The sequence below is a fragment of the Littorina saxatilis genome, linkage group LG2 (genome assembly GCF_037325665.1).
Source record: "Littorina saxatilis isolate snail1 linkage group LG2, US_GU_Lsax_2.0, whole genome shotgun sequence".
NCBI lineage: Eukaryota > Metazoa > Mollusca > Gastropoda > Littorinimorpha > Littorinidae > Littorina > Littorina saxatilis.
This window is the reverse complement of record NC_090246.1, coordinates 3,353,556-3,376,384: the sequence shown is the minus strand read 5'-3', so window position 1 is coordinate 3,376,384 and position 22,829 is coordinate 3,353,556. Positions and strand designations below refer to the sequence as shown.

Below are 22,829 nucleotides of genomic sequence, written 5' to 3'. Positions count from 1 at the left end.
ACCTTGGGCTCACCATGTGTGTGTCAGCACATTGTACCAGTGACCTTGGGCTCACCATCTTTGTGTCAGCACATTGTAACAGTGACCATGGGCTCACCATCTTTGTGTCAGCACATTGTACACGTGACCATGGGCTCACCATCTTTGTGTCAGCACGTTGTACACGTGACCATGGGCTCACCATCTTTGTGTCAGCACATTGTACCAGTGACCTTGGGCTCGCCATGTGTGTGTCAGCACATTGTACCAGTGACCATGGGCTCACCATGTGTGTGTCAGCACATTGTACACATGACCTTGGGCTCACCATGTTTGTGTCAGCACATTGTACCAGTGACCATGGGCTCACCATCTTTGTGTCAGCACATTGTACCAGTGACCATGGGCTCACCATGTTTGTGTCAGCACATTGTACCAGTGACCATGGTCTCACCATGTTTGTGTCAGCACATTGTACACGTGACCATGGGCTCACCATCTTTGTGTCAGCACATTGTACCAGTGACCATGGGCTCACCATGTGTGTGTCAGCACATTGTAACAGTGACCATGGGATCACCATATGTGTGTCAGCACATTGTACCAGTGACCATGGGCTCACCATGTGTGTGTCAGCACATTGTACCAGTGACCATGGGCTCACCATGTTTGTGTCAGCACATTGTACCAGTGACCATGGGCTCACCATGTTTGTGTCAGCACATTGTACCAGTGACCATGGGCTCACCATGTTTGTGTCAGCACATTGTACCAGTGACCATGGGCTCACCATGTGTGTGTCAGCACATTGTAACAGTGACCATGGGCTCACCATGTTTGTGTCAGCACATTGTAACAGTGACCATGGGCTCACCATGTTTGTGTCAGCACATTGTACCAGTGACCATGGGCTCACCATGTTTGTGTTAGCACATAGTACCAGTGACCATGGGCTCACCATGTGTGTGTCAGCACATTGTACCAGTGACCATGGGCTCACCATGTTTGTGTCAGCACATTGTAACAGTGACCATGGGCTCACCATGTTTGTGTTAGCACATTGTACCAGTGACCATGGGCTCACCATCTTTGTGTCAGCACATTGTACCAGTGACCATGGGCTCACCATGTTTGTGTCAGCACATTGTACCAGTGACCATGGTCTCACCATCTTTGTGTCAGCACATTGTACAAGTGACCATGGGCTCACCATCTTTGTGTCAGCACATTGTAACAGTGACCATGGGCTCACCATGTTTGTTTTCAGCACATTGTAACAGTGACCATGGGCTCACCATGTTTGTGTTAGCACATTGTACCAGTGACCATGGGCTCACGATGTGTGTGTCAGCACATTGTACTAGTGACCATGGGCTCACCATGTTTGTGTTAGCACATTGTACCAGTGACCATGGGCTCACCATGTTTGTGTTAGCACATAGTACCAGTGACCATGGGCTCACCATGTGTGTGTCAGCACATTGTACCAGTGACCATGGGCTCACCATGTTTGTGTCAGCACATTGTACCAGTGACCATGGGCTCACCATGTTTGTGTCAGCACATTGTACCAGTGACCATGGGCTCACCATGTTTGTGTCAGCACATTGTACCAGTGACCATGGGCTCACCATGTTTGTGTCAGCACATTGTACACGTGACCATGGGCTCACCATCTTTGTGTCAGCACATTGTACCAGTGACCATGGGCTCACCATGTTTGTGTCAGCACATTGTACCAGTGACCATGGGCTCACCATGTGTGTGTCAGCACATTGTACCAGTGACCATGGGCTCACCATGTGTGTGTCAGCACATTGTACCAGTGACCATGGGCTCACCATGTGTGTGTCAGCACATTGTACCAGTGACCATGGGCTCACCATGTTTGTGTCAGCACATTGTACCAGTGACCATGGGCTCACCATGTGTGTCAGTACATTGTACCAGTGACCATGGGCTCACCATGTTTGTGTCAGCACATTGTACCAGTGACCATGGGCTCACCATGTTTGTGTCAGCACATTGTAACACTGACCATGGGCTCACCATGGTTGTGTCAGCACATTGTAACAGTGACTATGGGCTCACCATGTGTGTGTTAGCACATTGTACCAGTGACCTTGGGCTCACCATGTTTGTGTCAGCACATTGTACCAGTGACCATAGGCTCACCATGTTGGTGTCAGCACATTGTACCAGTGACCATGGGCTCACCATGTGTGTGTCAGCACATTGTACCAGTGACCATGGGCTCACCATGTGTGTGTCAGCACATTGTACCAGTGACCATGGGCTCACCATGTGTGTCAGTACATTGTACCAGTGACCATGGGCTCACCATGTTTGTGTCAGCACATTGTACCAGTGACCATGGGCTCACCATGTTTGTGTCAGCACATTGTAACAGTGACCATGGGCTCACCATGTTTGTGTCAGCACATTGTACCAGTGACCATGGGCTCACCATGTTTGTGTCAGCACATTGTACCAGTGACCATGGGCTCACCATGTGTGTGTCAGCACATTGTAACAGTGACCATGTGCTCACCATGTTTGTGTCAGCACATTGTAACAGTGACCATGGGCTCACCATGTTTGTGTTAGCACATTGTACCAGTGACCATGGGCTCACCATGTTTGTGTTAGCACATTGTACCAGTGACCATGGGCTCACCATGTTTGTGTCAGCACATTGTACCAGTGACCATGGGCTCACCATGTTTGTGTCAGCACATTGTACCAGTGACCATGGGCTCACCATGTTTGTGTCAGCACATTGTACCAGTGACCATGGGCTCACCATGTGTGTGTCTCATTGCAGCAAACAGTACCGCCCCGCACAGAGCTGCTCTGCTTGATCCCCGAGCTCTGTCACCTGACAGGACTCACAGATGACCTCAGATCCAACTTCAGGGTCATGAAGGTGAGCGTGATAGCAGATCTTGTTTGACATTTGGCAGTGCTTTTAGTGTCTCGTGTGACGTCGTTGTCTGTGCCAGCACTGACTGTGAATGTCTGGAAGGATGGTGGTGGTTGTGTGTGTGTGTATGTGTGTGTGTGTGTGTGTGTGTGTGTGTGTGTGTGTGTGTGTGTGTGTGTGTGTGTGTGTAGGTAGGTAGGGGTGCATATTCAAGGATATTTCTGATTTGCAGTTTTAGAAAAAGTTCAATACTTTGTCTGTCTCAGAACTGTCAGCAATGCATGTTCTGGTTTTGGGATATTACGATTTTCAGTTGCAGGTTTGGATATAGTGTAGTCTTAGCACCTGTGTGTGTGTGGGGGGGGTGGGGGTGGGGGGGGGTGGGGGGGGGGGGGTGGGGGACTCGTAAGAATAGAGATGGCAAACAAACTTCTGTTTATCTGTGCACACAATTGACCGGCATACAATCCACTATTTTCAGGATCTGAGTGCTCACACGCGCTGCACGCCCAACCAGCGGCTGGCGACCATGAAGAAGTTTGTGGACAGCGTCACCAACAACCCCGAGGCTTTGCAGCAGCTGGAGAACTGGGGACTCAGTCTGGACGACTCCGCCCTGGCTGTACGTCATCTTTTTGTTGTTAGCTGTATGGTGTCATCACTGTCTTCACTCGGTATCTCTTTGTCTTGCTCTTATTTTGAAGTGTTTCGACATGGCGTAGTGTTTAAAACTGATTGAAAGTTCTCAAAAATCAAGTGATTGAATGTGAAAGTGACTCGTTTTTATCTTGATTGTGTCAGATTGTTTTGTGCTAATTCTGGCCCAATCCATGATCTTATATACCCCCCGCGGGTTAGGGGGAAGAATTTACCTGATGCTCCCCAGCATGTCGTAAGAGGCGACTAACGGATTCTGTTTCTCCTTTTACCCTTGTTAAGTGTTTCTTGTATAGAATATAGTCAATGTTTGTAAAGATTTTAGTCAAGCAGTATGTAAGAAATGTTAAGTCCTTTGTACTGGAAACTTGCATTCTCCCAGTAAGGTCATATATTGTACTACGTTGCAAGCCCCTGGAGCAATTTTTTTATTAGTGCTTTTGTGAACAAGAAACAATTAACAAGTGGCTCTATCCCCTCTCGCCCCTTTCCCCGTCGCGATATAACCTTTGTGGTTGAAAACGACGTTAAACGCCAAATAAAGAAAGATCTTATATGTTGAGAATTACTGAAAAAGATGTAAAAGATGTGAGGAGGACACTGTGTTGTTGAGAGGAGGACACTGTGTTGTTGAGAGGTGGACACTGTGTTGAGAGGTGTCCTCTCATCAAAAGGGCCTCACATTGCAGGTACCATTGTCAGACCTGTTTACCAGTACGATTTGGGCGTATTTTGTACGCCAAATTATTATCGGTACGCAAATACGCGACACACGCACAAAATACGCCTAAGAAAAAATCTAGAATACGTTTTCCGGTGTTGGTGTGCTGATTACGGAATGGTACAACTGATACCGGTTTCGGTCGAAGGGAGATAAGCATGACAGCGAGTCTTCAGCTGTGGAAACCTTGTTCAGTTGTTGGCACGTGCGATCGTCTGGACAATCGTGGCAAAATGAAGCGGAAAAATGTGCCAGTTTCGGATGACTGTACCAAGTCTAAACAGCAGAAGCAGCAGATTTTCTTGGAGAAATATAAGAAAGAGCCAGGAATTGTGGAGTCTACTATGGGAAAAAGTCAATCACACTGCAAGTATTGTAAATCAGATTTCTCCGTTGCCCATGCTGGGAAATATGACATCGAACGACACTGTCTGCAGTTCCAAAACTCACCTGGACAAGGTTGCTGCAAAGAAATCCGCTGAAAGCTGCCAAGGAATTATGAAGTTCATTCCCGCAAAGCAAATCCTGCCAGAAGAAAAGGCTGTAGTCCGCGCTGAAGCAATGTTTTCTGAGATGATTGTAAAAATGAACTTACCACTGTCAACCGCAGATATTATTTCACGAACTTCATCTTTTCATTATCAATCTGTTTGGAAGACACTGGTTATAATGCTATAAACTGACAGGTAAATAAAATTGTTTTATTCCTGTTGCATTGGAAGGAGTTAAATTCTGAAGGTGTTCACAAGACATGCTATTCTTTCACAAACACGTTTGCACCTACGCGTACATTTTTCCCTAGCCCATATGCCTTTGCTTGCAAAGTACACCAACTTTTTGAAAAATACACTCAACTTTTTGGGAAAGTACTCTTGCCTCGGGTTTAGGGTAAACAGGTCTGCATTGTACTCATGCAATCCAAATCTACCGGGGGCACAATTTTTCTTTCACCAGAGGGGGTTAAATTCATATTTACAGGGCCAAATTGATCTTACAGGTGGAGGGTGGGCGGATGAAGATGGAGACCATCTTCTTTGGCAACGGCAAGAGCGCCTCAGCGGGCCATCAGGCGGACTGGGGGCGCGACCTGTGCCGCAACAAGGTGATCACGCCGGTGCCCCTGGTCCAGTGGGCCATCTTCTATGTCAAGCGCAACGGGCCGGACATCAACAACTTCCTACAGGAGGCAGTGCGCACCGGCCCGCAGCTGGGCATCCAGATCGCCATGCCGGCTCTCGTGTCGCTGGATGACGACAGGACCGAGACGCTCATCAAAATGTTGCGGCAGTTGGTCAATCCCAATGTAAGGTTCAACACTTTTCTAAGAGGGCCGGCGAAATGATAATGGAAAGGGTAAATTGGGGGATGTGGGAGGTTATGAGCTCATCTGTATGTGTGTTTGTTTGCACAAATGAGGGGTCCTCAAATGGAGAATAATTTTTGCCATGAATATTCAGTCTTTTTATCTCACAAATGCATAGTATATTGTGAAGAAGATGTGGAGAATGGGATGAATCTTGACACCCTGATATGCATACATTACTGTGCTCTTGACCGTAAAAAAACAACTTTTAAAAATAAAAAAATTCAGTAGAGTAAAGCAATGATCTCCTATTGTGAAGTGTCCCTGAAGTTGACAGTAACGAGATTTCACATGATGTCTTGACTGTTTTGTTTTGACTTGTTCCCAGACTCAGCTTGTTTGTGTGGTGATGCCCACAAGCCGTGAGGACAAGTACTCGGCCATCAAAAAGTTTGCCTGCGTCGAGTGTCCAGTGCCTTCTCAGGTAAGCTTCCCAGCACCAACACTTGAGCAAAAAATCTATGTTTGACATTTTTCCGTGCATATGTTTTATTAGCTTTGCTGCTGGTGCTTGTAACTGATTTTTGAGTCACTTGAGAAAAAGTGACTCTATGTAATCGGTCAGTGTTAGTCTGTCCGGCCGGCCGTCCGGCCGGCCGTCCGTAGACACCACCTTAACGTTGGACTTTTCTCGGAAACTATCAAAGCGATCGGGCTCATATTTTGTTTAGTCGTGACCTCCAATGACCTCTACACTTTAACGATGGTTTCGTTGACCTTTGACCTTTTTCAAGGTCACAGGTCAGCGTCAAAGGAAAAATTAGACATTTTATATCTTTACTTTAGAGAGAGAGAGAGAGAGAGAGAGAGAGAGAGAGAACAATAGCAAATTTGCACGTGTTTTATCTATTTTTAGAATGACGTCATTTGTATTCTTACGTAATTTCCTTTCTGTTTTTACGTCATCGTTTGTTTTGATTCCATTACATGATTACTGAAGAAGGAGTTTTCACTCCGAAATATTTATTTCATTTTGGTGTTTGGGTGTTATTTTTTATTCTTATACATTTTATATCTTTGACAAAGTTCATCGGATGTGATTGAAACTTTGTAGGATTATTCTTTACATCAAAGTATTTACATCTGTAGCCTTTTACGAACGTTATCAGAAAAACAAGGGAGATAACTAGCCTTTTCTGTTCGGCAACACACAACTTAACGTTGGGCTTTTCTCGGAAACTATAAAAGTGACCGGGCTCAAATTTTATGTGAACGTGACTCATTGTGTTGTGAATAGCAATTTCTTCCTGTCCATCTGATGCCTCATATAATATTCAGAACTGCGAAAGTGACTCGATCGAGCGTTTGCTCTTCTTGTTTTGTCTGTTTGCAAAAGGTTTTACAGGATACTCTAGGTAGTCGGTGTAGACTTGTGTGAATATGAATTAGTATTTTGTGTGAAGATGGATTGGCTACCTCGTGTGTGCTGGCTGAGTTTGATTACGAGAAGAGTTCAGAATGGAAGTTAGTAATCTGTCACTCTTGTATTACATTGTGAGATGACAAGTCATTGTCACTGAGGGTATTGATGTAATAAATTGTTGATGGACATTAAAGACATTACTTACCGAGAGAGCAAACTGTCCATTTCTTCTTATTTTTTTTTTTTTGGGGGGGGGGGGGGGGGGGGGAAGCAAGCAAGCATATAAGACGGCTACTGTAAGCAAAAATCTTAGCACCAGCATTGTTGGGCAAAACCAAAACAAACACATTGAAGTAGTATCACATACACATTTTGACAGCATGAGGTTGTTGATGATGAAACAGTAAACTGTGATGTGCCTGCCTGCAGGTGATTGTGCACAAGACCATCCGAGACAAGGCCAAGCTGAGGAGCGTCACCCAGAAGATCATCCTGCAGATCAACTGCAAGCTGGGCGGAGAGCTGTGGGCCATCAAAAACCCTCTGGTTGGTTGCTTTCTCTTGTTTTCACCACTGCTGCAGGGATGTTGCTAGGATTTATTGCTTCAGCAAATTTACTGAAAAAGCCATAAAAGTTTGGGCACTTTGTCAAAGTTTCTGTTGGGGTCACTTTTCCCCACTGTAGAAAGAGTCTGACAGCTTTGCGGAAATGACAGCAATTATTTTTGCGTTTTGAAAATTTTGCTGATGCCAGATGACATCCCTGCTGTTGTGTGCGTGCTGTACTTTGTCTGCTTTTATGAGGCTATTGTGACTACTAACAGCTGAACTGATATACTTCTGTTCCTAAAATACATCTCTTTCAAAAGCATTTTCTTAACATGAGAGCTGGCAACTCTTCATCAGTGTTTAGATACTAGACCTGAAAAGAAAACTTTTTTCAAGCACTTTCATGAAAAATGAAGACCCTTTTTACATGTATGTCAGAATATCAAGTAACCTAAGTTTGTCTCTGTTACAGGAAACAGCGATGGTGGTTGGGATTGACTCGTTCCATGATGTGGCTCGCGGCCGAAACTCGATCGGTGGGTTCGTGGCCAGCACCAACCCCGAGCTGACGCGCTGGTTCAGCCGGTGTTGCATGCAGATGCGAGGAGAAGAACTGGTGCCTGGTCTGCGCATGTTCATGCTGTCTGCAGTGAGGAAATACTATGAGGTGAGATGCCGTTTGGGGTTAAAGTTTAAAGACTACGAAACTCCAGCAGCATACCTTGACAGTTGGCTCGACATATAATATATACATCATACACTGAACGGTGCAACCTAAAAGTTTTCTTCAGCAAGCAAATGTAGAAGAATAAGAGTTCTGTGTAGATTTTCTTCTTTTCTTCTTTTCAATTATTTGCGGAGTATCGGCATACTGCATGCATTCTATCTGTCCATCTGTCTGTCTATTCTGATCATCTTTGCCTTTAGTCAAGCAGTATGTAAGAAATAAGTCCTTTGTACTGGAAACTTGCATTCTCCCAGTAAGGTAATATATTGTACTACGTTGCAAGCCCCTGGAGCAATTTTTTGATTAGTGCTTTTGTGAACAAGAAACAATTAACAAGTGGCTCTATCCCATCTCCCCCCCTTTCCCCGTCGCGATATAACCTTCGTGGTTGAAAACGACGTTAAACACCAAATAAAGAAAAGAAAGCCTTTTCACATCAGTGAAATTTGCTACATTGAGCAGATCAACTTGCATCTGGGTGTAATCTGTGGTGTGTAAAAAGCTGAGCAAGCCCAAGACGTTGACACTTGAACATGGTGTGCAGCTGAATCACCGCCGGCCGGAGAAGATCATCGTGTTCCGTGACGGGGTGGGCGACGGACAGATGGCCATTGTGCAGGACTTCGAGGTGCGGCAGATGGAGGAGAGCTTCAGGGACTTTGGCGCCGACTACCACCCCAAGCTGACCGTGGTCATCGTGCAGAAACGCATCAACACCAGGATCTTCCAGCAGGTAAGCGGCAAGAGCCCCAAGTCTTCGTCGAAGTCAACTTCCCAAATTGTAAAGCTTTTTTTACCGAAAACTTAGTGCTAAAGCTTGGCGCGGCCAGCTTCACGAAGTATACTTGGCTTAGTCCACTTTGCCCGGTACTAAAGCTTGGCACGGCCAGCTTCACTAAGTATACTTGGCTTAGTCCACTTTGCCCGGTACTAAAGCTTGGCGCGGCCAGCTTCACAAAGTATACTTGGCTTAGGCCACCTTGCTCGGTACTAAAGCTTGGCGCGGCCAGCTTCACTAAGTATACTTGGCTTAGTCCACTTTGCCCGGTACTAAAGCTTGGCACGGCCAGCTTCACTAAGTATACTTGGCTTAGTCCACTTTGCCCGGTACTAAAGCTTGGCACGGCCAGCTTCACTAAGTATACTTGGCTTAGTCCACTTTGCCCAGTTAAGGACAGGCTTGAATGACATCAGGAAACCAAAACTTACTTACTGCCCGTTATGCCGCTTGGCATGTAGGGCAGCCACAAAGGACCTAGGAAACAAAAAGGCAGCCACAAAGGACCTAGGAAACAACAAGCTATCGTGTAAATGATGTGTGAAACAGTGTTATATGAGATTCCTTTGTGTTCAACAACCCCTATAGGTGAGTAGGACCTTGTTTGAAAATAAGCATAGGTCCAAATTTCTTGGCTGCCAAAGAAAATCGTTAAGTAAGATGACCTCTTGCATGTCAAAACCGTATGTCGGTGGACCTGTCAGGAGTCAATACAATGATGAGAATAGTATGGGTCAGTCACTAAGACCTAGGCCTGAGAATAACCTAGGCCTGAGAATAACACTGGTGAAAGTGTGAACTGCGCGACTGAGTTGACACTGGAGTCCTTGCTCACTGGAAACATGCCGTGCTTGAGCCATTGCTGGGGAACACTGCGTTGCTTACTGTTCAAGGGGAGGAATGCATTTATACTTTTGTCTGCTGAGTGCTTGTTTATTGTTTATCTTTTCTGGTTGAATGCACTGTTATAAACGCAGATCTGTTGATGATGAAATGTCTTGCAGTATAGTTTACTGTTTAGAGGAGTTAATTAATGGCAAGCATTGCCGTTGTAGTAAAGTATGCAAAAAGAAAGTTATATGGGTGTTGTAGCGTGTGACGGTCATCATTGTGCTGTCTGATGTGGTGGCGTGTCATGATTGTGTCATCATTGTGCTGTCTGATGTGGTGGCGTGTCATGATTGTGTCATCATTGTGCTGTCTGATGTGGTGGCGTGTCATGATTGTGTCATCATTGTGCTGTCTGATGTGGTGGCGTGTCATGATTGTGTCATCATTGTGCTGTCTGATGTGGTGGCGTGTCATGATTGTGTCATCATTGTGCTGTCTGATGTGGTGGCGTGTCATGATTGTGTCATCATTGTGCTGTCTGATGTGGTGGCGTGTCATGATTGTGTCATCATTGTGCTGTCTGATGTGGTGGCGTGTCATGATTGTGTCATCATTGTGCTGTCTGATGTGGTGGCGTGTCATGATTGTCAACGTGTGGTGTGTGACAGGGTCAGGGAGGCAGCCTGGACAACCCGCCGCCTGGCACCGTGCTGGACCACACCGTGACGCGCAGAGACATGTGAGTCTTGCCTTCTTCCTGCAAGCTGACACAATGTAGATATTTTAGGAATTAGGAAGGTTGAAAAGTTTAGGCTGGTTTGAGAAAATCTGGTTTTGTATGTCTTTTTGCATGTTATTATTTAGTTGCTTGTAATAATTTACTATTTAGTACTGGGTCAGTTGTTTGAGGAACTTGAACTTACCTTTATCTGATACATTACGGTAAAGTCCTACTTGACTCTAAGTTTGCTGGTCAATCTAATTGTGCTTTGTGCGACAGGCTGAAGTATGCGAATTGTGAGGAGGAAGGCTTGGGGAAGCCTGTGGCAGCGGTTGTTATGGACACCCTAGCCTTCTATCCTACTGTACTTCACATACTTTGGCTTTTGGTTTGTCATCCCAGATAGACTGCCAACATAATCTAACCTTCCTTGGGGTTTTTAATGTTAGAATTTGTAATTTTTTTAATGTTTGTATTTGTAAGTTGTAATGGGCAATGCCATGCACACTTAAGTTTGATGTGATCCTATATTTTCTTTTTAATGTGATCTTATGTTTTCTTTGGGTTGTGCTTTTTTGTGTGTGATGTGACGTTATGTTTTGTGTCGCACAGGTACGACTACTTCCTGGTATCGCAGCACGTGCGGCAGGGAACGGTGTCACCCACACACTACGTGGTGGTGCACGACGAGATCAACTTGCCGCCAGAGAGGATGCAGGTCATGACCTACAAGATGACCCACCTCTACTACAACTGGCCCGGCACAGTGCGCGTCCCCGCTCCCTGCTTGGTGAGACTTCATGATATACAATACATGATATACAATACCCATACATTAATGATATACAATACCCATACATTAATGATATACAATACCCATACATTAATGATATACAATACCCATACATTAATGATGTACAATACCCATACATTAATAATATATACAATACCCATACATTAATGATATACAATACCCATACATTAATGATATAGAATACCCATACATTAATAATATATACAATACCCATACATTAATGATATACAATACCCATACATTAATGATATACAATACCCATACATTAATGATATACAACACACATGCATGCACATACAATACCCATACATTAATGATATACAATACCCATACATTAATGATATACAATACCCATACATTAATGATATACAATACCCATACATTAATGATATACAACACACATACATTAATGATATACAATACCCAAACATTAATGATATACAACACACATACATTAATGATATATACAATATCCATACATTAATAATATATACAATATCCATACATTAATGATATACAATACCCATACATTAATAATATATACAATACCCATACATTAATAATATACAACACCCATACATTAATGATATACAATACCCATACATTAATGATATACAATACCCATACATTAATAATGTATACAATACCCATACATTAATGATATACAATACCCATACATTAATGATATACAATACCCATATATTAATAATATATATACTGTTCAAAAAAAGAAACGCATAGCTTGTAATATTTGGTTAATTTAGTTATATGGCTACAAGGATATCCACCAAACTGCAGAAAATGTTTATCTGGTCGTCGACCTTTCGTCCATTGCCACAAGTGAGCTCTGCACGTGACGCATGCGTTATCAGTGGCTACAATGTCAAAATTGCTCATTTGGCATGACCACTCGTCATGCTTCAGTGTAATCTCGTGAAACTCGGGGAATATTGAGCTCTCACCATGTCTTCCAAAACCCATAAAAGCGGATTGTTCGCCACAAAGAAATCAGACGACAATTCAGCGACGAAAGATGGCCCGATTGAGCAGAGAAGACCGCCAAATTGCATTGGGTCGTTTACAAGCAGGCCAAAGTCAAAGTGCAATCGCCAGGCACTTCCACGTGTCCCAGAGCACCATCAGTAGACTGTGGGTCAGGTTTCAAGCCACTGGCTCCGTTGCTGACTTGCCACGAGCGGGAAGACCAAGGGCGACAACTGCTGCTCACGACCGCTTCATACGGCTCCGCCACCTCCGGAATCGTTTCCTGTCGGCCTCATCTTCTGTCCAGGCTCTCCCCGGGCCACACCGATTATCGGACCAGACCGTGCGGAACCGCCTGCATGAAGCTGGTTTGAGAGCTCGCAGACCTCACAGAGGAGCTGTCCTCACCCGCCGCCATCGCCAGAACCGAGTGCAGTGGGGCAACCAGCACCTTCGCTGGACCGTCCGGAATCACTGGAGACACGTGTGGTTCAGCGACGAGTCCTACTTCCTGCTCCAGCGACATGATGGTCGGAGGAGGGTCTACCGGAGAGTAAACGAACGTTACGCGCCCAACTGTGTGGATGAGGCACCCGTTCATGGTGGTGGAAGCGTCATGGTGTGGGGGGCGATCAATACCGCTGGAAGGAGCACCCTGGTGCACGTCCAAGGGTGCATAACTGCCCAGCGATACGTGGAGGAAATTCTGCGCCCACACGCCCTTCCTCTTCTGGCTGACCAGGATGCCATATTCCAGCAGGACAACGCTCGCCCGCACACAGCACGACTCACCACCCAGTTCCTCACCTACCACCATGTCCAGGTGCTTCCCTGAACCCGATAGAACACCTCTGGGATGAATTGGACAGACGTGTGCGCAGGCGAGAAGAAGCGCCGGCAAATCACCGCGATCTATTGCAGGCACTTCAGGAGGAGTGGGACACCATCCCACAGCAAGATATCCGGCATCTGATCCAGTCCATGCCCAGAAGGTGCCGGGCAGTTGTTGCTGCTCAAGGCAGTCACACCCCCTACTGACTTGACAGCCTCGGCACCCAATCGTATTGATTGACTGATTGATTTGAAGATGCAAATGAACTGTGTGTGCATTCAACTGTGTCCATACCAAATTTCAAACAAATAATCTAAATATTGGATTTTCTGTTAATTTTTTCGAAAAATAAAACAAATTTGGCAAGTAGCAACTATGCGTTTCTTTTTTTGAACAGTATACAATACCCATACATTAATGATATACAATACCCATACATTAATGATATACAATACCCATACATTAATGATATACAATACCCATACATTAATGATATACAATACCCATACATTAATGATATACAATACCCATACATTAATGATATACAATACCCAAACATTAATGATATACAACACACATACATTAATGATATACAACACACATGCATGCACAGCATGCCAATCACCTTGCCATTTATTTTCAACTGCTGATAAGTAAGTTATCCAGACAAACTTCGTTCTCCAAATTCTTTATTTACTCGGGAGGCTTGGCTTTTGATGTCAGAGATTTTACTTCGAAAGAGAGGGTACAAAAGAGACGCCTGCTTTTTTAATCGATATCGATGACGTTAACATTTAGTTATGATGCTTTAGTGCTGGTGGTAAAATCTTGGCACCAGTGATGCTAGCCATAGGACAATGTTGTTCAGTTCATCACATTAACCTTTAGTACGCCAATGGGGCCCATGATCGCCGAGCATCACCTCTCTCCTGCCGCTGGCGGTGATTGAAGTCAAGCTTAGGGTGTTTGAATTTTTCACTGGTACATTTGCATACAATCGAGGCTCTCTAGTTTGTAAAAACTAGTGCTTTATCTTTTCTTTGTTTCTAAACCGCAATAATGTTTTTCACATGAGTAAAGCCAGCCTTACAGTAGAAAGCAATTATTTGATAAGGTCCATAAGTAAGCAAATTACCACCACTGAAGTGTGAACGTTTTGTGTTTCAGTACGCCCACAAGCTGGCCTACCTGGTGGGCGAGAGCATCCACTCCAACGTGTCTGAGCTGCTGTCAGACCGACTCTTCTTCCTGTGATCAGGACGATTTCCCAAGGTAGCCTGGCAGACACAGGCACTGCAACCAACCAGGAACAAGGTGGTGCAGACAGGGAGTGCTTGGAGGCATTTCCCACCCTGGACAGAGAAGTGTCCAGTTGCCTGTGCCCACACTTGTGTCCCCAATGTTGTGTCAGTTACTGTCACTGTCTGAGAAGTGGGTGTGGTTCAAAGGAGTGAACGGACTTACACTTACCACAAGTGCAATTGTTGTAGAGCTCAAGGCTTTAAGTGCCGGTGATACATGTTGCCATTTTTTTCCCGAGGCACCATTAGATGTGCTGAAATTTGTCACGAGAGCTGAACGTCGTTAAGAGAGTACATTGACAATAAGCCCTGCTCATATGTTTTATCCCAACAACCATTTTTAATGGCAGCTGTATAACGCCTCAAGTAGGTGATGATATTTTTTATGGTTTTAACTTGACAGCTGTGAGCAGAATAGCTGAAAAAGAGTTTCTTTTTCAAACAGTTGCTGATCTTTAATTTTAATTTTGTTGAAAGCTGCTGTCGTTCTAGAAGAGATTATACAGTGTAAACTACATAATTTTTAGTTTTATCAATTTGTTTGTATCGCTTTTTATTTGTTTTAATTTTTTTGTTACAGTGGAACCCCTCTCTAGCGACCTTGAAAATGTTGACAAAAATCGGTCCTTATGGAGGGGGTTCCTTACAGAGGGAGGGGGCGGGGTCAGGGGGCCACAAAGAAAGTCACCTCAGATTTTCTTAAAAAAAGAAAACGGAGAAGTTTGAGTTGCTGACGACCCTTTCCTCAAGCAAACTGCTTCGATTTCATGTTTGACATTGTCGATGGTGACCACCAGTTTTGGTGCATGTACTACCCTCAGATCTCAGTACCCTGGCCAAGTTTCCTCTCAAGACATCAAAGAGACTGGGCCATAGGTTAAACTCCCCCATAGGTTAAACTGATCACTGACCGGGTGCAGGATGTGTTTCCTCTCTCAGATATGAAAGGGGAACCACCTCTGTAGCTAAAACTGGGTCAATGACCCCTGGGAAGAAGGTCATTGTCTTTTAACAAGGCCACCCAGCTATCACAATGGACCTGCCTTTGATCTCGATGATTGGTTTGTGATGTTTACTCAGCCCACCCAACCATCACACCTCTAAAGCGAGACGGTTATAACTGGTTATAACCGGTTTGTCAGTGATGCGTTACGCTGACTGAGAGTCTTGGCTTTGTCTGACAAAGTCGTTGCACAAGCTGTTAGGTCGGTCCTTAGACGTTAGAGCGGGGTGGTCGCTACACTGGTGAAAACTATATAAGGAAACGCATCGGTTAAAAAAAAAAGGGGTCGTTGTGGCGGGGTAGTCCTTAGAGAGGGGGGTCTTAGAGAGGGGTTCCACTGTACAAGCAATAAGTGAAGGTGGAGATAAAACTGCTGACTTCAAGTGTCAACAAATAATGGCTAAGAGAATGAAGACAGCAGAGCTATTTGTTTTTGTTTTGTTTTTGTTTTTTCTTCTTTTCATTAAAGGTGCATTTACAAAAGTGAAGTTTTGTTCACCAAGTTGAGAGCAGCAGCGGTATTTACAAAAATAGATCTGAACATTTTGCAAACGCGCTGACTTTGATGAGTTCACTGCTGAGTTCACTGAGATTGATTCACAAAAGTACATTGAGTTCAGAAATTGATTTGGAAAAATATAAAGCCAGAATCTAGAGTTCAGTGAGAAACCAGACAATAAGGAGATATTTATTTGATGAAAATGAGCCCTGAAAGATGCAGACACTTACGAGATATGGGATTATGCACATGTACACTTGAGATGACCTTGGTTAGCCTCTGTCTTTAGAAGGCATTGTGATTGAAAAACTGGTTTCCTCTTTGTTGTGTCAGCTTTCTTAATGTTGGGCCAGTTTTGCTTTCGGTGGCTCATGTTAAGCTGAACAGAGGAACAATGTTGACAGCAGTTGTTGGTATACTGACAGTCACCGGCTTGTGTATCAATTAGAACACAACCAGGACTGACACGCATTTGCTCTACCTTGGGAAAACAGGTATAAGAGTTGAACCAAGCAAAAAAGAAAAAAGCTTGACTATGATTTTGCCGTAGATCTTTTGTGGTTTATATTTGAAGATGTGCTGTATGTTCATGAATCATTGTTGTTTAGAAAGAAATTGTGTTTTGTACATATCGTACACACGCTTGAGTATTACTATGTCTGTGTTCAAGTTTCTGTAAGGCCAAAAAAAAAATAGGTGTGGTTACGGTAACATTGCCAAAAAATATAGGGTAGGAAGGTAGGAAATCACTTCTTTTTTTTTTTTTACTTTTTTTTCTAATGTGTACAAATTAAACCTACTTGACAGGGAAATAAATGTGCGACTCGGGCGATTTTGCTTTCATTGCGTTTTCTGCACTTTTTTTGTTTTTTTTTTTTTTTTGGACAAATGTAATAAAAATTTATAGGGTCGGCCCCTAAAAATAGGGTAGGTCGGGTTACCGTATCCACACCTATTCTTTTTTAGGCCTAAGTACCATGATTTTCATAGATGGTCAAACAAAACATGTCTTGGTTTTAACAGATTAACATCAAAACATCATTTAAAGTGTGCATTTATACCCATTCGTTTTTGTCTTGCATTTTGTTATTGATTTCATCTTCATACAGTAAAGAGATGATTCGTTGTCCAGTTGCCGCTGTTGTTTTAAAAGGAATGCAAGACGACTTCCAGCTGTTTTTCTGTCACCGCTGTATGAAGGCTTAGGCAAAAAAAAAAAATAGGTGTGGTTACGGTAACATAACCAAAAAAAATAGGGTAGGTAGGTAGGCAATCACTTTTTTTTTAAAACTTTTTTTTCTAATGTGTAAAAATTAAACCTACTTGACAGGGAAATAAGTGTGCGACACGGGCGCTTTCGCTTTCATTGCGTTTTTTGCACTCTTTTTTTTTTTTTTTTTTTTTTTTTTTTTGACAAATGTAATAAAAAGTTATAGGATCGGCCCCAAAAAATAGGGTAGGTCGGGTTACCGTAACCACACCTATTTTTTTTTAGGCCTTAGCTAACAGTTATAGCAAATGTTGAGAAAACCTGATGCCATCTTTCCTCTGCAGTTCAGTCAAACGGGAAAAGATTGCAATTGAAGTCAGTCACATGGAGAGCCATATAACTCTGAGGGAGTCGTTGCTTATTGTCTCTGACACAGGTCACAATAACTACCAACTTGTATTGATTTCACGATACGTATGTAAGCCATTTTGAATCACCCTCAAAAACACAGTTTTCTTATATAGCACTACTCACTGCTGTCTGAGAGCACTTGACGAACATTAAAAATAACAGTTCAACATTTCACACATAAAAATCGCTCACACATAATGCTGCTTCGTGAAAAATAACGGTTTTGTTTGGGTGTGACATAGAAAAGGGAAAAAAAGAAATGTTCCTTTCTTCAACATTCAAGCTTAAAGGCACAGTAAGCCTCTCGAAAACCATCACAGATTCTGTCAGGCTTTTACACACAGTACAAACACCATTTCAGTTAAACACTCACCGCTTGAGAACATTCTAGGTGCCCTCCGTAAAGAGCGAGCAATTTTCAAAGAATTTATTTTTGCGTGGTTTATCTTACCTCTGAGCCATCATGAACCCGTGTAATCCAGTTTCCCTTTTTTTTTTCTCTCACAAATTACCCGCCAGTTTGTCATTTCAATGCAAATCTCTGTAAGCTTATCTGCAATAGCGACCGGCACGGTTGGCCTAGTGGTAAGCAGACCTGTTTACCAGTACGATTTGGGCGTATTTTGTACGCCAAATTATTATCAGTACGCAAATACGCGACACACGCACAAAATACGCATAAGAAAAAGTCTAGAATACGTTTTCCGGTGTTGGTGTGCTGATTACGGGATGGTACAACTGATACCGGTTTCGGTCGAAGGGAGATAACAATGGCAGCGAGTCTTCAGCTGTGGAAACCTTGTTCAGTTGTTGGCACGTGCGATCGTCTGGACAATCGTGGGAAAATGAAGCGGTAAAATGTGCCAGTTTTGGATGACTGTACCAAGTCTAAACAGCAGAAGCAGCAGATTTTCTTGGAGAAATATAAGAAAGAGCCAGGAATTGTGGAGTCTACTATGGGAAAAAGTCATGCACACTGCAAGTATTGTAAATCAGATTTCTCCGTTGTCCATGCTGGGAAATATGACATCGAACGACACTGCAGTTCCAAAACTCACATGGACAAGGTTGCTGCAAAGAAATCCGCTAAAAGCTGCCAAGGAATTATGAAGTTCATTCCCGCAAAGCAAATCCTGCCAGAAGAAAAGGCTGTAGTCCGTGCTGAAGCAATGTTTTCTGAGATGATTGTAAAAATGAACTTGCCACTGTCAACCGCAGATGTTATTTCACGAACTTCATCTTTTCATTATCAATCTGCTTGGAAGACACTGGTTATAATGTTATAAACTGACAGGTAAATAAAATTGTTTTATCCCTGTTGTATCGGAAGGAGTTAAATTCTGAAGATGTTCACAAGACATGCTATTCTTACACAAACACGTTTGCACCCACGCGTACGTTTTCCCTAGCCCATATGGCTTTGCTTGCAAAGTACACCAACTTTTTGAAAAATACACTCAACTTTTTGAAAAAGTACTCTTGCCTCAGGTTTAGGGTAAACAGGTCTGGGTAAGGCGTCCGCCCCGTGATCGGGAGGTCGTGGGTTCGAACCCCGGCCGAGTCATACCTAAGACTTTAAAATTGGCAATCGAGTGGCTGCTCTGCCTGGCGTCTGGCATTATGGGGTTAGTGCTAGGACTGGTTGGTCCGGTGTCAGAATAATGTGACTGGGTGAGACATGAAGTCTGTGCTGGGACTTCTGTCTGTGTGTGGCGCTCGTTATATGTCAAAGCAGCACCGCCCTGATATGGCCCTTCGTGGTCGGCTGGGCGTTAAGCAAACAAACAAAAAAAAATCTGCAATAGCACGTTATTGTGTACCTTTGAATCTGAAATGCAACATTGAAACGGCTGCGAACTAGAGCAGTGGCGGTTAACGGTTCAGAGGAACTGGCGCCAGGCAGCGTCGTCCGCTACGAGAACCACGACCTTGCGTGACCCTTTACTTACTTAGGCCCTTTGCTCCCAACGGAGCATAGGCCATTGACCACATTTCTCCATCGCACCCTGTTCTGGGCTTTTCTCTCCACTTCTGCCCAGCTGTTGCCTTGCCTCTTCAGTTCTGCCTCTGTGTCCCGCCTCCAGCTGTTTCTTGGCCTCCCTCTCTTTCTTTTTCCCTGTGGATTCCAAGTGAGAGCCTGGTGGGTGATGCTGGATGTTGGTTTCCTAAGGGTGTGTCCAATCCTGCTGGATGTTGGTTTCCTAAGGGTGTGTCCAATCCAGCCCCATTTTCTCCTCAGAGTCTGGCTGTTAACGGGCTCTTGGCCCGCCCTTTGCCACAGCTCTTCGTTGCAGATCTTGTCTGTCCATCTGATCTTGAAGATGCGCCTCAGGCAGGTGTTAATGAAAGTCTGAATTTTCTGCTGTGTCACCTTGGTCATTCTCCATGTCTCAGAGCCGTAGAGTAGAACCGATTTGACATTGGAGTTGAAGATGCACAGCTTGGTGGTTATGCTGATCTCTCTGTAGGCCCAGATGTTCTTTAACATGATGCAGCCTGCTCGTACCTTCCCAGTCCTGGAGAGGCGACTAACGGATTCTGTTTCTCCTTTTACCCTTTTACCCTCCTTTTACCCTGGGGGCCCGGTAGCTCAGTTGGTAGAGCACTGGACTTGTGATCGAAAGGTCGCAGGTTCGAATTCGGGCCGGGACGGACACGGGTCAACTTTATGTGCAGACCCAGAGACGGAAGCCATGTCCCACCCCCGTGTCATCACAATGGCACGTAAAAGACCTTGGTCATTCTGCCATAAGTGCAGGTGGCTGAATACACCTAAACACGCAGACCCCTGGGTAGCGCGACTCTGGTGCTTGCTAGCTTTCCACTTAGAGAAAGCGACCCGAATTTCCCAGCAATGGGACAATGACGTAATGAAAATGAAAAAAAAAAAAAAATGTTAAGTGTTTCTTGTATAGAATATAGTCAATGTTTGTAAAGATTTTAGTCAAGCAGTATGTAAGAAATGTTAAGTCCTTTGTACTGGAAACTTGCGTTCTCCCAGTAAGGTAATACATTGTACTACGTTGCAAGCCCCTGGAGCAAATTTTTGATTAGTGCTTTTGTGAACAAGAAACAATTGACAAGTGGCTCTATCCCATCTTCCCCCTTTTCCCTTCGCGATATAACCTTCGTGGTTGAAAACGACGTTCAACACCAAATAAAGAAAGAAAGTTTGTAATGTGCGACAGGGAGACTGCTGCGTCATCCTTCACAACAGACTGCAGTTGTGTGCCTTTGAAGAACACAACCTATTTATAATAGCTTGACGTTTCTTCTACGCCGCTGACACCTGTGAAATGTAGAGTTCTGTTTGTCATAGGGTCCGGCTGCAGCTGTCTCCTTGTATGTTCTTGGGAACTTGTGAATACCCATAACAGTTTCAATAGGGCTAAAAAGTAGCTCTAAAATTCTCAATCCTGTTTGACTGGCTTTGCCTCTGAAGGGCGATTGGAGTGTTTCATGCCATTGGTTTTCATTTAGAGCACTCACATCCCTTTGTTTCTCAAATTTGCCTTCAGTACTTTTATATTGTTTCTATTTGTGTGCATCTTAATTCTTGTCATACCCCCCGCGGGTTAGGGGGAAGAATTTACCCGATGCTCCCCAACATGTCGTAAGAGGCGACTAACGGATTCTGTTTCTCCTTTTACCCTTGTTAAGTGTTTCTTGTATAGAATATAGTCAATTTTTGTAAAGATTTTAGTCAAGCAGTATGTAAGAAATGTTATGTCCTTTGTACTGGAAACTTGCATTCTCCCAGTAAGGTAATATATTGTACTACGTTGCAAGCCCCTGGAGCAAATTTTTGATTAGGCCAAACAAAACAAAAGTCTGTTTACGGTAACCCGACCGACCCTAGACTTTTTTTTGGCATTTGGGGGGGGGGGGGGACCCAAAAAAAACCGTAAAAATATGTTTTTTGGGAGAAAAATAAAGGAAAAAAAAATCCCGACCTACCGACCCTATTTTTTTGGCCTATGTTACCGAAACAGACCTATTTTTTTTGGGGGGGGGCCTTAGTGCTTTTGTGAACAAGAAACAATTGACGAGTGGCTCTATCCCATCTCCCCCCTTTCCCCGTCGCGATATAACCTTCGTGGTTGAAAACTACGTTAAACACCAAATAAAGAAAGAAAGAATTCTTGTCATGATTATTATTTTATTTTTTTGTAATGTGCCCTTAAGAGAACATTTTTATTTTTGCATGGCTATTGCTTTCATTTGTATCACCCTGCATTTGAAAACCAGTCTATCCATGGCATGTGGCCCAACATGGATTCTTTAGTTTATCAGCTCAGGGATCTGCTGCCAACTTCGTAAATCTCATTCGCCTTTTTGTTTTTCTTTTTTGTAATAAAACAAATGTTTACCTGAACAAAAAAAGCTTGTTTTTTGTTAACAACTTCCTGGAGTGTGCACGACTGCATGTGTTCAGAGAAAACAGGACCAATCAGAACTGTCACACTCTTGCTTATTTCACATTGTTTATTTAGTTATGCACTTTTCTTCAATTTAGAAATCAAGCAGCAAAATTAACTCAACTGTGATACTTGGCAACTTGCATCATCAAAATTCTTTATCATTGCCAAGTGCTCCAGTGTAAGTGAAAGTTTGCCTAGATACATGACTCTCTCTCGCACACACACACACGAAATGACCATGTGAACTGATGTAAAACAAATTCTGTGATTCTGGACCAGCAGTGGAATACATAATCAAAATCTGACCATTTCAAACTCACATCTTTGCCCGAGGAATTCTTTCTTCATCATTCATTCGCTCTTATACTTTCACAGGAATGCAACACATTTCTTTGCATACTGGATACAAATTGTCAATAAAAAGTTCTCATGTAAAATAAAAAAAAAGAAGTAGTCAGACAGAGTCCCAAAGTGATATACTATGAAGCTGACTTGGTTATAAAATCATGTGCTTCTTTAACAGCTTTCTGCATGTCGGCAAACTGCAACAGACGACATGCTTCTTCCAAAGGCAGCCATTTATAGTCAGTGTGCTCATGTGACAGTGTGACAGGAGAGTTTGGATCTTTCAGTTCTGATAACCAGTAGACAACTTTCTTCGGGTTGCCACGCGCTTCGTAATGAAGCACGGACTCAAAATTCTTCAGAATGTTGAGCGAGTCCTTGGTAAGCCCAGCTTCTT

General features: G+C 43.7%; 1 protein-coding gene across 1 annotated transcript in view; it reads left to right on the top strand.

Moving 5' to 3' along the window:
• LOC138958017 (piwi-like protein 1) overlaps positions 1 to 17,176 on the top strand; it is a 30,217-nt gene extending 13,041 nt beyond the window's left edge. The window contains exons 12-22 of the mRNA XM_070329044.1: positions 2,804 to 2,905; positions 3,384 to 3,524; positions 5,278 to 5,583; positions 5,972 to 6,067; positions 7,436 to 7,552; positions 8,028 to 8,222; positions 8,827 to 9,015; positions 10,560 to 10,630; positions 11,225 to 11,402; positions 14,410 to 16,725; positions 17,019 to 17,176. Coding sequence (XP_070185145.1) covers positions 2,804 to 2,905; positions 3,384 to 3,524; positions 5,278 to 5,583; positions 5,972 to 6,067; positions 7,436 to 7,552; positions 8,028 to 8,222; positions 8,827 to 9,015; positions 10,560 to 10,630; positions 11,225 to 11,402; positions 14,410 to 14,496 — 1,482 coding nt within the window. The 3' untranslated portion in view covers positions 14,497 to 16,725; positions 17,019 to 17,176. The remainder of the gene's footprint in view (positions 1 to 2,803; positions 2,906 to 3,383; positions 3,525 to 5,277; positions 5,584 to 5,971; positions 6,068 to 7,435; positions 7,553 to 8,027; positions 8,223 to 8,826; positions 9,016 to 10,559; positions 10,631 to 11,224; positions 11,403 to 14,409; positions 16,726 to 17,018) is intronic.
• Positions 17,177 to 22,829: the final 5,653 nt, after the last annotated feature.